Source organism: Mustela erminea, chromosome 10 (genome assembly GCF_009829155.1).
Source record: "Mustela erminea isolate mMusErm1 chromosome 10, mMusErm1.Pri, whole genome shotgun sequence".
In the NCBI taxonomy this organism is placed as follows: Eukaryota; Metazoa; Chordata; class Mammalia; order Carnivora; family Mustelidae; genus Mustela; species Mustela erminea.
In genome coordinates, this window is record NC_045623.1 from 16749957 (window position 1) to 16764505 (window position 14549).

At 40.4% G+C, this 14549-nt stretch overlaps 1 protein-coding gene across 2 annotated transcripts in view; it reads right to left on the reverse strand.

Annotated features, from left to right (window-relative positions):
* The window catches only part of STXBP3 (syntaxin binding protein 3), a 57144-nt gene extending 47182 nt beyond the window's left edge, over positions 1 to 9962 (reverse strand). Inside the window, exon 1 of one of the 2 annotated variants that reach the window (XM_032301538.1) lies at positions 9830 to 9960. In XM_032301538.1, coding sequence (XP_032157429.1) covers positions 9830 to 9878 — 49 coding nt within the window. In that variant the 5' untranslated portion in view covers positions 9879 to 9960. Of the gene's footprint in view, positions 1 to 9829 lie in introns of both variants that reach the window. The other variant, XM_032301539.1, reaches the window with a different exon arrangement.
* Positions 9963 to 14549: the final 4587 nt, after the last annotated feature.

The following is a 14549-nucleotide window of genomic DNA, read 5'->3' on the forward strand; positions in this document are numbered from 1 at the left end:
AAAATACCAGTACTAAAGACAATCTCAACATGGACCTGGAAAAGGCACCCTTCCCTCTTTATCTGTTCTTATCTAAATCCAGATCTCAAATTCAGCTCCTTTTTCTGTGATTTATACCTATATATCTCCACCTGCTCACTAGATACCACAACTTTTCACTTAACCCTGTGTTCTAAACCTAAACTGCTTTTTCCCTCCAAAACTGTTCCTTCTCTTTCCCTTTACCAATAAACAGCATCATCTGCTGCCTACTCTCCTAGACCTGAATCCTAGTGTAAGATGACTCTCCCCCAGCTTAAATCCTATTTATTCTATCTCCAGAATCTCTCTCATATTCTCCATCTGTTTTCTATCTCCTTTGCCACATTTGGCCTTCTTTCTTGGACCAACACTGTAACAGTGCCAGTCTCTTTGCCTCCCACTCCAATTTATCATCCTGTTCTAACATCTATGAGGGTTTTTCTCTAATAATCAGATTATTACAAAAATGGAATCAACATATATCCATTACTGTCACTTGCTTGTTTTCATTAAATATACATTATAGATACCCTTTATACAGAATATAAACACACAGATACAAATACTTCTTTTTGATAGCTACATTACATTCCTTACTACAGGAACACCATAATTTATTCAACTATTCTCCTATATGACAGGTAGTCATCCTGTTTCATTTTTGCCACTATAATTTGCAATGAAGATCTTTATACATATACCTTTTTTTAAAAGACTTTATTTAGGGAGCCTGGATGGCTCAGTGGTTAAGCCGCTGCCTTTGGCTCAGGTCATGATCTCAGGGTCCTGGGATTGAGTCCCGCATTGGGCTCTCTGCTCAGCAGGAAGCCTGCTTCCTCCTCTCTCTCTCTCTCTCTGCCTGCCTCTCTGCCTACTTGTGATCTCTCTCTGTCAAATAAATAAATAAATAATCTTTTAAAAAATAAATAAATAAATAAATAAATAGATAGATAAAAGACTTTATTTATTTGAGGGCATCTCGGTTGATTAAGCATCTGCCTTTAGCTCAGGTCATGATTTTAGGGTCGTGGGACTGACTCCCACATTGGGCTCCCTGCTTGGCAGGGAGTCTGCTTCTCCCTCTACCCTTACCCATGGTGTGTACTCCTTCTTTCTCTTTTCTCATGCTCTCTCTCAAATAAATAAAATCTTAAAAAAAAAACAAAAAAAAAGACTATTTAAGTGAGAGAGAGAGAAGGCAGAGAGAGTACATGTACTAGAGGGGAGAGGGGCACAAAGACAAGGACACTCCCCAGTGAGCACAGAGTCCATCTCAGGGATCAGCCAAAGTCAGATGCTTAACCAAATGAACCACCCAGGTACCCCTATACATATATCTTTATTTACCATTATTTTTCTTTTTTTTTTTTTTTAAGATTTTTATTTATTTATTTGACAGACAGAGATCACAAGCAGGCAGAGAGGCAGGCAGAGGGAGAGAGGAGGAAGCAGGCTCCCCGCGGAGCAGAGAGCCCGATGTGGGGCTCGATCCCAGGACCCTGGGACCATGACCTGAGCCGAAGGCAGAGGCTTTAACCCACTGAGCCACCCAGGCGCCCCACCATTATTTTTATTTCTGAAGGTAAGGCTCTGTAAGAGACTGTTAGCATCAAAAGATATGTGTCTCTTATTTTACTCTATGTTGCCAAATGCTTTCTCAAAAGTTTTTAACCATTCGCATTCCCACCAGCAAGCTTCCCAATTACAACATGATTATCAGTCTGATGGGTCAAAGAAAGAAACTGGTCTTGATTTGCATTTCCACTAAAAATCAAATCAATATCCCAATCTTCAAATCACCTGTTTACATCCTTTATTGCTCTATTGAGTCATTATCTTCTCCTTATCAATTTGCAGATACTCTATATATTAACCCTTTCTTCCTACGCATAGTGTTTTCTTCTAATCTATAGTTTAGCTGGTGTCTTCTACCATATAGGGATTTACAATTTTTACTTAATCAAGTTTTTTTTTTTTAAATGGGATGTGGGTTACCAGATAGTTGTTTTTTTTTTTAAGATTTTATTTATTATTTGACAGAGATCACAAGTAGAGAGAGATGGGCAGAGAGAGGGAGGAGGAAGCAGGCTCCTTGCTGAGCAGAGCCTGATGTGGAGCTCCATCCCAGGACCCCGGGATCATGACCTAAGCTGAAGGCAGAGGCTTTAACCCACTGAGCCACCCAGGTGCCCCGACTGTTTTTTTTTTTTTTAATCTAACTCATGCTAGCCTATATTTTCTCCACATTTCGCTGTTTTCCATTTTATACTTTAGATCTTTAATACATATGGAATTCATTTTAACTTGCTAAAGTTGGATTAAAATCATGCCTAAGTAAATAAACAAGGAGCAAAGAATCATGGTAAGCAGATGTCAGAGCAAAATGCCTTAAGACACAAATGATTTGTAAAATGTCATTAAATAATGAAAACCTAATATTAAATATTTATGACCTAAACAAAACAACATAAAAGAAATACTATGGGATAAGAGAAAACTATGAGGAATCCAAGTGGACAGGATGGCTGGGTGGCTCAGTTAGTTAAATGTCTGTCTGCCTTTGGCTCAAGTCATGATCCTGGGTCAGGATAGAGTCCACATGGGGTTCCCTGCTCAGTGGGAAGCCTGCTTCTCTCCCTACCTTTTGCTCCCCCTGCTTGTGTGCACATACTACCTCTCTCTCTCTGACAAATAAATAAATAAATAAATCTTTTTTTTTTTTTTTTTTTTTTGGACAGAGAGTGAGACACAGCAAGAGAGGGAACACAAGCAGGGGGAGTGGGAGAGGGAGAAGCAGGTTTCCCACCAGGCAGGGAGCCCAGTGTGGGGCTCGATCCCGGATCGTGACCTGAGCCAAAGGCAGATGCTTAATGACTGAGCCACCCAGGCACCACAAAAAAATAAATCTTAAAAACAAACCAAAAAAACAAAAAACAAAAAACAAAAAGGAATGCAAACGGAAATAAAGAAAATATAACAAAGTGAAGATCTAAAAAACAAAATCATAAAGAATTTAAGCTGAAAAATCTTAAAGAACATTTAAGTCCAAACTCTTCATTCTTTAAGCTCTGAAAGTTAAATATAATCTGGAATGAAAATCAAGTTTACCAACTCTTAGTCCAATGAGAAGAAATAATAAACCAGTCTTTTATAAGTAATGCATAATGACAATGTGTTTGAAAAATCAAAGAGTCAAAAGCAGACTTGTGGGACCATACAGAAATGTACATTCTCAAAAAACTTTTACCATGTTACTAATTCCCAATTAGGATTCCAACAGATTCTGCTGAACTGTGGCCCAAGTTATTTAGTGAATAGGTAAGAATCTTTTTTTTTTTTAAGTGGGCTCCAGGCCCAGTATGGAGCCGAACACGGGGCTTAAACTCGAGTCCCTCAGATGAAAACCTGAGCTGAGTTCAAGAGTCACATGCTTAACTGACTGAGCCACCTGGGCATCTCAGGTAAGAATCTTTATAAAGGTAAATCCAGGAGCCCGGGGCAGGAACAAATGCAATACTCATTATTAGTCAGCTGAATGAACAGACTAAACTGCACATGGGAAAAACCAATTAGGGCTTAAGGCACACTGTTTAAAAATTGTAAGAAAGTAGAATATATGAAAACTGAGGACTACTTTAAGACCAACTAAATGTATACAAAGGCAACTATTAAAGCACTAATATTTCTAGGCGGGGACGTAGTGAATTCTGTATTTCTGCAAAGAAAATATTTAACAATGTAAGGTCTGGAGAGTTTCTTTCTTTTTTTTTTTTTTTTTTAAAGATTTTATTTATTTGACAGAGAGAGAGCTCACAAGTAGGCAGAGAGGCAGGCAGAGAGAGGAGGAAGCAGGCTCACTGCGGAGCAGAGAACCCGATGCGGGGCTCGATTCCAGGACCCTGGGATCATGACCTGAGCTGAAGGGAGAGGCTTTAACCCACTGAGCCACCTAGGTGCCTCGGAGGGTTTCTCTCTTAAACATACCAGGTGGTGGGTATTATAGAGGGCACGGATTGCATGGAGCACGGGGTGTGGTGCAAAAATAATGAATACTGTTATGCTGGAAATAAAAATAAATAAATAAATTAATTAAAAAAACAAACAAACAAACAAACAAAAAAAACATAAAGATGTGAAAATAAAAAGCTACTGTTACAAAAATTATTTAATGGTAATACAAGTCAGAATAGTATAATAGTTATTCTGGAGAAGAGGGTAGGATTTGGACTGGGAAGAGTTATGGGGTACTTGGAAGCATTTTGTATCTTGATCCGGGTGGCAGTTACATGGATAAAAATCCATTCAGCTGTCAATTTAGCATTAGCACACTTAGCTATATGCTTAATGAAATCTTAGTTATTTTCCTTCGAAACAGAAACAAGAAAACTTCCTTTCAGCATTGTTCCAACAGAATCTCAAAAATGCTAGACACTGATTTTTTTTTTTTGCTGATGACTGATACCTGAAAGAGGAAAAAAAACCTTCCTTTTTAATGATTCCTCACTGCCTAATGTCTAAACTATTTAGGTCCAACCTACCTTTTGGTCTTCATCACCCTATTACTTGCAACAAATACTCCATATTCAAAAGGAATTATTGCCTCTCCCATAAAAACTGTACTTTAAGGATTGGGCCATGGCTCAGATTTCCCTGTCTGGCAAAATCCTACCACATTTCAATTGCCCTTCCTCTCTGGAGGCCTCCTTGATCCACTTCCAGAAGGGCAATGATTCCTTTTTTCCTGTTCTTTCATGAAACATTCTGCATTGCTAATACAGCACGTGCTACTTGTGTGCCATCACCCCCCACTGAACTGTGAATTCCAGGAAGCCAAGATATATATGCACTTAAGATAGTGTGCAGCATAGATACTCAATTAATACTTATTTTAAAAAATACATGACTGTGCAAATATCCGAAAATTAAAATAAAATTTTGCTTGACAAGATAAAGTTAAAATGACCAGAATGAAAAAATACATAAAACAAAAATAATTGATTAAAGCAAAAATATATTTTATATGTGATTATATTTTAATAGAAAACTTGTAGAAGAATTTGTAAGAAACCTAAGAGTAGTTGTATCTGGAGAGGGAGGCTGGGACAATCTTTTGCTACCAAAATTGTTTTTGCCACATCAAGGTATTTAGACACTTAAAAATGTTAATAGTAAAGATTATGAAATAGCATGGAAAATGCTATGTTGATGTTAGGTACTTAAAAAAATGAACTACACCTGGCGATTCACAGACCTGTACCCCTGGGGCTAATAATACATTATATGTTAATAAAAAAATTAAAAATTAAAAAAAATGAGTCACATTTTTTAATATAAGGACTAAAAAAGAAGGAAAATGTGAAAAAGGGGAAAAGCTTATGATTAAACATATAAAGGACTGCCTTAAATACATTCTGATTACTTTTATCTGTAATTTTTCTAGAGCAACTTTCTCTTAACATTTCCTGTAAAACATGTGCTAAGAATCACAGACATCAGACTACTACTTACAGACAAGAAAAAAAGACCGCAATGAGGAAAAAACTGCCACAGGTGGCTTGAGCTTGCTTTGTTTTGTTGCTTTATTTTTTAAGTTGATTCATCAAATTTTTACTTTAATCAGTGATTTTTTTTTTTGCTAGTGCTTTCCTATAGCAAAAAGTGGCAAATGAGTAATACCAACCACTAGAAACTTACGCTGATTTTAGGTATGGAAATTAGTTTTGCAAATAAATAATAGCCTTTGCACTCAAAATAGTAAAGCTTTTTTTTTTATTTTTTAATTTTTTTATTTTTATTTATTTATTTATTTGGCAGACAGAGATCACAAGCAGGCAGAGAGGCAGGCAGAGAGAGAGGAAGGGAAGCAGGCTCTCTGGTGAGCAGAGAGCCCGACATGGGGCTCGATCCCAGGACCCTGGGATCAGGACCTGAGCTGAAGGCAGAGGCTTTAACCCACTGAGCCACCCAGGCGCCCCGATAGTAAAGCTTTTTTAAAAAAAGTGTTTTTAAGGGGCACCTGGGTGGCTCAGTGGATTAAGCCTCTGCCTTCAGCTCAGGTCATTATCTCAGGGTCCTAGGCCCTGCATCGAGCACTTCATCTGCAGAGCAGAGAGCCCAATTCCCCTTCTCTCTCTCAGCCTACTTGTGATATCTCTCTCTCTTTCTCTCTCTCTCGTGTCAAATAAATAAATAAAATCTTTAAAAAAAAAAAAAGTGTTTTTAAGACAGTCCCTAAAAGCTGATCGATCCCTTCTCATGTTTTTGGTCTCAGCTCAAATGTCACCTACTCAGAGAGACCTTTCCAGATCCATCTAGCTAAAGTAGCCTATATATATATATCTCACAAACTGAAATGTTGTTTATTTCTTGTTTACATTTTTATTTTCTATTATTTCCTACTTGAATGCAGGCTTTGAGAAGGCTGGGAACGTCTCTGTCTTCTACTGCTGTATTCCCACAGGAATTCAGTAGTAGTAATTGAACAAATGGGGGACTTTGGGTAGCAAAAAATGGAGAAAATTATAAAAATAATCTACTATTTACTTTTAACAAGCATTTGCATTTTGTTAGGGCCTGTTTGGAATTTATAGCTCTAGAAGACACAAGAGTGGACCCAACTTTAAAAAGCTTATCAAGACACATTAGGCAGTAGTGAAAAGTGCCATTTGAGAAGGATACTTCAAATGCTACAGAAATGTAAGAGGCTGGGTTAAAATAAGAAGCCACTATGGAGATAGTAGCCCTATTTGAGCCAAGATTTGAAGGCTAGCTAAAATTTGGACAGGTGAAGAACAGGCATAAGAGAAGCATTCTAAACAGAAATTGGCATAAAGATGGAGAAGATTTCAAGAAGACTCAACAGTATAGACTAGTTGAACATCAAGATCATACAAGGAAAAGGTAGAAAATAAGGTAGGTTAAGGTCAGGTTATAAGTCTTCAAAAGCAGACTAAGTATTTGAAATCATTTCTAGACAACTGGAGGGACTCTCTCCAGTCTTCAAACAGGAGATCAGCATGATCACAGCACTGCACTGTAACAAGAAAATTATTCTGGCAGCTATTGGCCAGTTAGGCTACGAGCAAGGGCTTGGAGTGTTAGTAAGGAGGCGGGGGCTACAGCAATAAACTGGGCATGAGATAAGGCTCTGAACTAAGGTTTAAATTAAACACTACAGAAATTCACAGACACATGACATGTTAACTCTGCAGCCAGAAGGATCTGGGTGTGAATACTAAGTCTATATTTAATACTCTATCAGGTTTCTAAAAAAGAGCTTTATTGAGATATAATTTGCGTACCATACAATTCATCCAAGGTGTACAATTAAACAGCTTTCAGTATATTCAGAGTTGGGCATCCACCACCATAATCAATTTTATAACCTTTTATTACTCCAAAAGGAAACCCTCCCCTTAGCCATTATCCCTGAATCACGCCATCTTCTCCTCCCCCCAGATGTACACAACTGCTAATCTACTTTCTATCTCCAATTTTGGACATTTAATGTAAACAGAGTCATAAAATATGTGGTTATTTGTGAATGGCTTCTTTCAACTGGCACAACTTTTTCAAGATTCATCAATACTGTAGCATCTATCAGTAGTTCACTTCTTTTTTTTTTTTAATTTTTTTTTAAAGGTTTTCTTATTTATTTGACAGAGAGAGAGAGACAGAGATCACAAGCAGGCAGAGAGGCAGGAAGAGGCAGAGAGAGAAGCAGGCTCCCCGCTGAGCAAGGAGCCCGATGTGGGGCTCGATCCCAGGACCCTGATCATGACCTGAGCTGAAGGCAGCGGCTTAACCCACTGAGCCACTCAGGCACCCCAGTTCATTTCTTTTTATTAATAGTTCGTTGTAGGGACATACCGCTTATTATTTATCTATTCATCAATCCATAGGTATTTGGGTTGATTTTTTTGGCTATTATGAATAATATGGCTATGATAATATAATACAGCTATGATAATATTTTAGTATCTATGAAATAAAGATATGTATGTATTTCAACATCTATGAAATAAAGATAATCATTCTTACCAAATTTTAAGATGTAAAAAATAATGCCTGACACCAAATAAATGTTCAAGAAATATTAGTTTCCTTCTCCCTACATTTTGGGTAATTTGAAGGTTATTTAGCTTTCTACCATGACGCAACTAGCAAATCTAGCTAGATCAATCTAGCAAAACCAAAAGAGTAGTATTCTCCTACCTCTTGGGAGATTCCTTCATCATTTCTTACAGACTCTATTCTCTAACAGAACTCAGAGTCCGTCTTCTGTCTCTCTCTTTCTACTTTACTCTCTATATGATGAATGAATATCATCTTGTTTTTTAGTTATGTTTCTATTTACACAAAGATTCAAATAACTGTTTTTTAACCCTGACATTTCTTTCCTTCCTTTCAGTTTCCCATCTTATCTTACACTCCATCTCACATCCTGGTGCAACCTCAAGTTAACAGCACTAGACAGAAATTTTGTTATCGCTAAACTCTGCCTCTTGCCCAGTTTCCACACTATCAAAACGGATGTTATTGTCATTAACTGTTTTTTCTTATAAATGCTGATGTTAAAGATCATATATAGCTTGGCAATTATTTTTACAATGCAATTCACTACCACTTTCATGTATATGTACTTACATACCACTGTGATTGAAAAATAGTACCAAACCTTAAGTCAGCCATGCAAATCTTAAAAAACAGAATGCTAACCCTATAATTATCAAATTTTAAAAAACATGTTATCATAACTTATTTTCCCCCTTCTATTTATACAGTCGTCTTAAGTATCTGGTATGTTCAGCAATATGCCAGTTACTGATTTGGAGTTTTAATTTTATACAAGGAACTCTGTAACTCCCAGAATTTTGTTAAGTCATTTCTATCCTTTGCTTAACAAACCAGAGTCAGAAATACTAATTAGATGTTACTCCTTTTCCACTACTAGGCCATAATTAATTTGAACTCACAAGCCAAACAATGATGGTTCTTCCTGTTTTCTGGTTTCATTCCTTCTCTAACCTGTCAGACCTAGCATTGGAGTGATCTTTTAATGAATTCGTAGATGATAAGGCAGAAGAACAGAACATCAGTACCTAACAAGCAGTAGTACAGTCGGAACAGCAGGGAGTGGCCCAGAGCGTGTGGAGAGAGAAGGTGCAGCTTTTGCTCCGAGATTTAATCATTCAAATTGTTCCTTCTCCAGAACTCTTTAGAAAGTGGGCTCCTCTAGGAATACGGAAGAAGGGTCTATTTAACAGAAAGGTTTTGTTTTTCTTTTAGAGGACCGAAAAGTGTAGTTCTAAAACCCTGCTTGGTACTAAAACGAAGATGCCGAATAAGCAGTCTTTGGAAACAAGTGTGGGGAGAAGGGGAGGGGCGGGTTACAGAAACACAGTGCAGATTGTCCCGGGTGGAGAGACATCACCGACTGGTGGGGCTCCGGGGGGAGCAGAGGAGCGATGGGAGCCCCGCCGAGGATAGGCACAAGGGCCGCGCGAGAAAAAGCCAGGCTGGGGGCCGCTCACCCAGGGCAAGGCTTCAGGGCCAAAAGCGAGGCCGAGACGAGGCGGTGCCCCATGAGAGGGAGAAGGCCACTCGCTCCACCCCGCCCATTCTGGTGCTGACAAGAAATAGGGGTGGGAAGGAAAGCAGGAAAAAGTCCTAGGAGGGACGCGGGTCCCAAAGCAACAAGTGCCCGCGGCGGCTCCCTAAGAAACTGCTGGTCCGGGGCAGGAAAGCAAGGCACAGTGTGGCGGCCTCCTGGCCTTCCCACGCTTAGCCCCTGCCCCACCGCACTCACTCTGCCACACGACGCTCTTCAGCCCCCGTTCCGTCACCGGCGGCGCCATCTTCCCAACACTGCAGCCTCCCGTTTGCAACCTACTTTACCAGGGCGAAAGCAGCTCTGTGGCCCTGCCCCCACTGACTGGCCGCGCCCTCCGGTGACGCCACGCGCGACTGCAAGGGGATTCCCTCCCACTCCTGGACCGAGGCTGCGCAGTGAGGGTGGAATCGGCTGGGGCAGTCGTGCGCCCCCTAACGGGAGGTTCCATTAGCAGAAATGCGTCGACCTCTGAGGTCAAAAGCAAAATCGTTCCTGTGGGTTGAGAGTTAAGGCGATGTAAGAAATTCCGAATTCACACATACACTAGTTGAAGAAGTACTTCCCTCTCTTTGCAAAAGAAGTCTCCACTTTGCGAAGCAATTCATAATACACTTCACTCAATAGCCAGCTCAACTACCAAATAGAAAATTTATCCCTTACTTATTTTATTCATTTTTCAAGGACGTAATAATCGTGTAGAACTCTGAGGTCCCCTCCAGTGTGTCCCTAACTATGCAAGACTTCCAGGGCACTCAAATAAATGAAAAACCCACTTCCAAAGAATTTTAAATCTCCTTTGAGACCTCCATTATTGGCATGTTGAAGGTAGTCAAAAGTTGATTGAAAAAAAAAAAAAATGAATGTCTTGGGACGCTGGATGGCTCAGTGGATTAAGCCTCTGCCTTAGGCTTAAGTCATGATCTTAGGGTTCTGGGATAGAGTCCTGCTGCCCCTGCTTTTGCGCGTGGGTGTGTGCTCTCTGGACAGTTACGAAATTTAAAGAAATTTTTGGCAGAGAGCTATTTCCTGAGAGGGTGCTTTGGAGATGAAATCAAAGTAATCAATCACAAAATAAATCAGTTTAGTTGCTGAGAACCCCATCTGTGACATAGCAATCATATACATTGTCAGGAAGTAGAGTTTCCTGCAGATTTGCAAAGAACCGATAGTCTTTTTTTTTTTTTTTTTAAAGATTTTATTTATTTATCAGAGAGAGAGGGGGAGAGAGCGAGCACAGGCAGGCAGAGTGGCAGGCAGAGGCAGAGGGAGAAGCAGGCTCCCCGCCGAGCAAGGAGCCCGATGCTGGACTCGATCCCAGAACGCCGGGATCATGACCTGATCCAAAGGCCGCTGCTTAACCAACTGAGCCACCCAGGCGTCCCAAGAACCGATAGTCTTAATAGGAAAGTGGAAATGGTTAGTTACTATACTCATAATAACAGTGACTGATATTTACTGAGTGCTATTATATGCAAGGGATCATGGTAAGTGGATTATCTCATTGATCCTCAAAGCAACCCTTAAAGACAAGGAAACATACTCTGCTTGTGGTAGAGTGGGGACTAGGATAAGGCATAAGTTAACACAGAAAGCAGTAGAGTAGTCTGTGGGATAATTTGCAATATATGCTCTGTAGGAGAGAAAAGGAGAATGAAGAATAAAAGCATCCATAATGTGGGTTCAAGCACACCCTGTGGCGTTAATGGTTTTTCCGTTCATGGCTTATATGGGAATGGAAGCTGGAACCCTGACCTCTTTTAAACCTACTGTAAATGGACTCAGTTGCTCAGGATCTTAAACAAATGAACACATCATTTCCCTCTCCCTTTTCAGTTGAAAATCAGATTCTGCTGAGTATAGGAGGTGGAGCCTCAAGCCCTGAGAGAAAGACATGACAGTGCAGACTCACCCTTTTGAAATGGAACTTCTTGCCCTAGAGAGTTAAACCAAGACAGAGAAGTGAGGTGGGTGAAGAGCCTCCAGGTGCCAGGGAATGACACAGAAAGGCCTTCTGGGGTTGGAAGTTTGACTTGGATCACATGGGGTACAGTTGTAGCTCATGTCCCTGAAGGCTACATTCCAAGGTAGCAGAGTGTTACAGTGGAACAAATGTGTGCCTTAGCCTAAAATCCTGGCTCTGCCTCTTAGTAGCTGTGTGACTTCAAATACCTCAGTTTCATTGCATTTATGTGTTACAAATATGATAAAACCTCACACAGCCCAACAAGATGAAAGTACTTATTGGCATTTTACAGATGTGAAAACTGAGATTCAGAAGTTAAATAAATCATGTAAGCCCTCAGAATGGCTCCAAGATGATTGCCTTTTCTGTTGTACTGTATTGTTTAACCTCCCTTGCTCCCCCAATTTTATATAAGCTCCCTGAGCTATCTGTCTTTCCTAATTTGCCTAGACAAGGAATTTGTCTTTTTGCCTTGACAAACAAAATTTGTTTGTTTGCCTTAAACAAGGAATTTGAGTCTCCTTAACATGACAAGGCAGAATGTAGGGTAAAATCCAACAACACTGGTCAGAGGCGAAACATCTATGTATGATGTTTTGAAAGAATTTGAAAGAAGAAAAATAATCAAAATAACAAGGGCTGAACATAAAAGCTCTTGAGTTAGGGCAACTCATTAACTCACCATCTTATTTCCAGGCCTTCTTCCTTAATAACTGGTGACTTAATCATGATAATCCAGAGAAATAGTCTCCAAAAAATATCATGGATTAGTAGGTCTCATCAATGCTACATATTTATGTGGCCCCATGATAATTTGTGTTTCAACTGGTTAGCTGTGTAAACATGAGTGGCTACTTGACCTTTCTGAGTCTTATATTCCTTGTCTGTATAAAAGAGTAATATTATCTAGCTCATAAGGTTGTTCTGAGAATGAACTGAGTATCTGGAAAGCACCTAGAAGCACATGGTATGTGCTACACCCATGTTTTGCTTTTATATAAGTTCACCCAATGTGGACCATCTTGTCTTCTGTAGAATTCTGACCAAAACAGCCCAGCCTCAGATGCCTCGGTAAAGTAGATGGCCATTTCCTTTTCTGTGTCCTGGTATTCATAAGATTGAGGTGTACTGATCCCAGATCCCCAATGTCCTAGAACCAGGGATTCTTACCTTCATTTGGCCTTAGCCCTTGGCTCTGTGGCCATTCCAGTCAGCCATGGACACAGCTCTATATGGAGAGAACACCCTGCTGGCAAGTGGGCTCAGCACACAGTCTCACATGGGCCCTGCATCACAGCCCAGAACACTGCCCAAGTTCATGGTTGCCCTCACACAGCATGGACCCACTCTGAATCTCACAGACTCCTCCAGATTGTCTCACCAATGGTTCCTCACATGCCAACCCCCTCTGCCTTCTGTTAAACAAGGAGGCTATTAAACTGAGGTGGTACTAATGCCTTAGCAGCCTGTGTAAGCAAACCAAACCTAAGCCTATGCATGTCTCAAGGTTAAGAAATCAAAATCTGGGACACCTGAGTGGCTCAGTCGGTTAAGCATCTGCTCTCAGCTCAGGTCATGAGGATCCTGGGATCAAGCCCTGTGATGGGCTCCCTGCACAACAGGGAAGTCTGTTTCTCCCTCTCTCCCTCCTTGTGTTTGCCTATGTGCTCTCTATCAAGTAAATATATAAAATCTCAAGAAAAAAAGAAATCAGGGGTGCCTGGGTGGTTCAGTTGGTTGGGCATCTGCCTTCGGCTCAGATCATGACCTCGGGGTCCTGGAATCAAGCCCCACATCAGGCTCTCTGCTCAGTGGGGTGCCTGTTTCCCCTCCCTCCCTCTGCCTCTCTGCCTACTTCTGATCTCTCTCTTTCGAATAAATAAATAAAATCTTAAAAAAAAGAAGACATCAAAATCTAAAGACAATCAATCAAACAGCCAATTAGGCTTTCCCAAATATGGAAACCACTTAAGCTATAGCCAATCAAATAATATTCTTGTTTTGCTTCTGTCTCTTCTCTATGAAAGTCTTTCCTTGAGATTCTGTCAGTGGAGTGCTCCTAACGACTTCTGGTTTGGTGCTACTAAATTAGAATCAGGTTTGGCTCAAACTCTTAAAATGTTTAATATGCCTCAGTTTATCTTTTAACACTTCTTAGCCTCTTATCACTGAATTTTGGGAAGAGCTTCCCAAGGCAAACCTTCTAAGTTTCTCAAACTTGGCTATATGTCACTTGGTGAGTTTGTTAAAACTATAGATTCCCAAGCCTGGTCCCAGATGTACTGAACTAGAATCTCCAGAGGTGATGTCTGGAAATCCTTACTAAGCAATGAGTTCTCCAAGTGACGTAGATGCACCTAGTCCATCTCCTGTCCATATACTCGTGTTTAAGAACAAAAGTGCATTAAACTCAGCCCTCATCTGTGGTGCTCTCTGATGCAACAAACTCTGCTTTTCCTACTCACACTATTTTTTTTTTAAGATTTTCTTTATTTTTGGATGGAGAGAGTGTATGCACACAAGCAGGGAGAGCAGCAGAGGGAGAGGGAGAAGCAGGCTCCCCGCTGAGCAGGGACCCCAATGTGGGGCTCAATCCCAGGACCCTGGGATCATGATCTGAGCTAAAGGTAGATGCTTAACTGGCTGAACCACCCAGGTGCCCCTACTCATACTATTTTTTAATAAGCTCTCAAAGGACACACATTTTTCTAGGTACGATAGGTTTATATATCATTGTCTTTCCTCTCCGAAGATGAAGATAGTGCAGTGTGACAAAGCCTTCCTCAGTGGCAGACCGACATGCACACACGTTTTGTGGGGAGGACTGTCAATCAACAAAAATGTGTGTGCATGTCAGTCTGCCACTGAGGAAGGCTTTGCTTTGACTGTCCCTCCATCAAAGTCTTTGCTCAGTCACAACCTTGCCTACAATCCTTCCAGCAACAGGCCAGC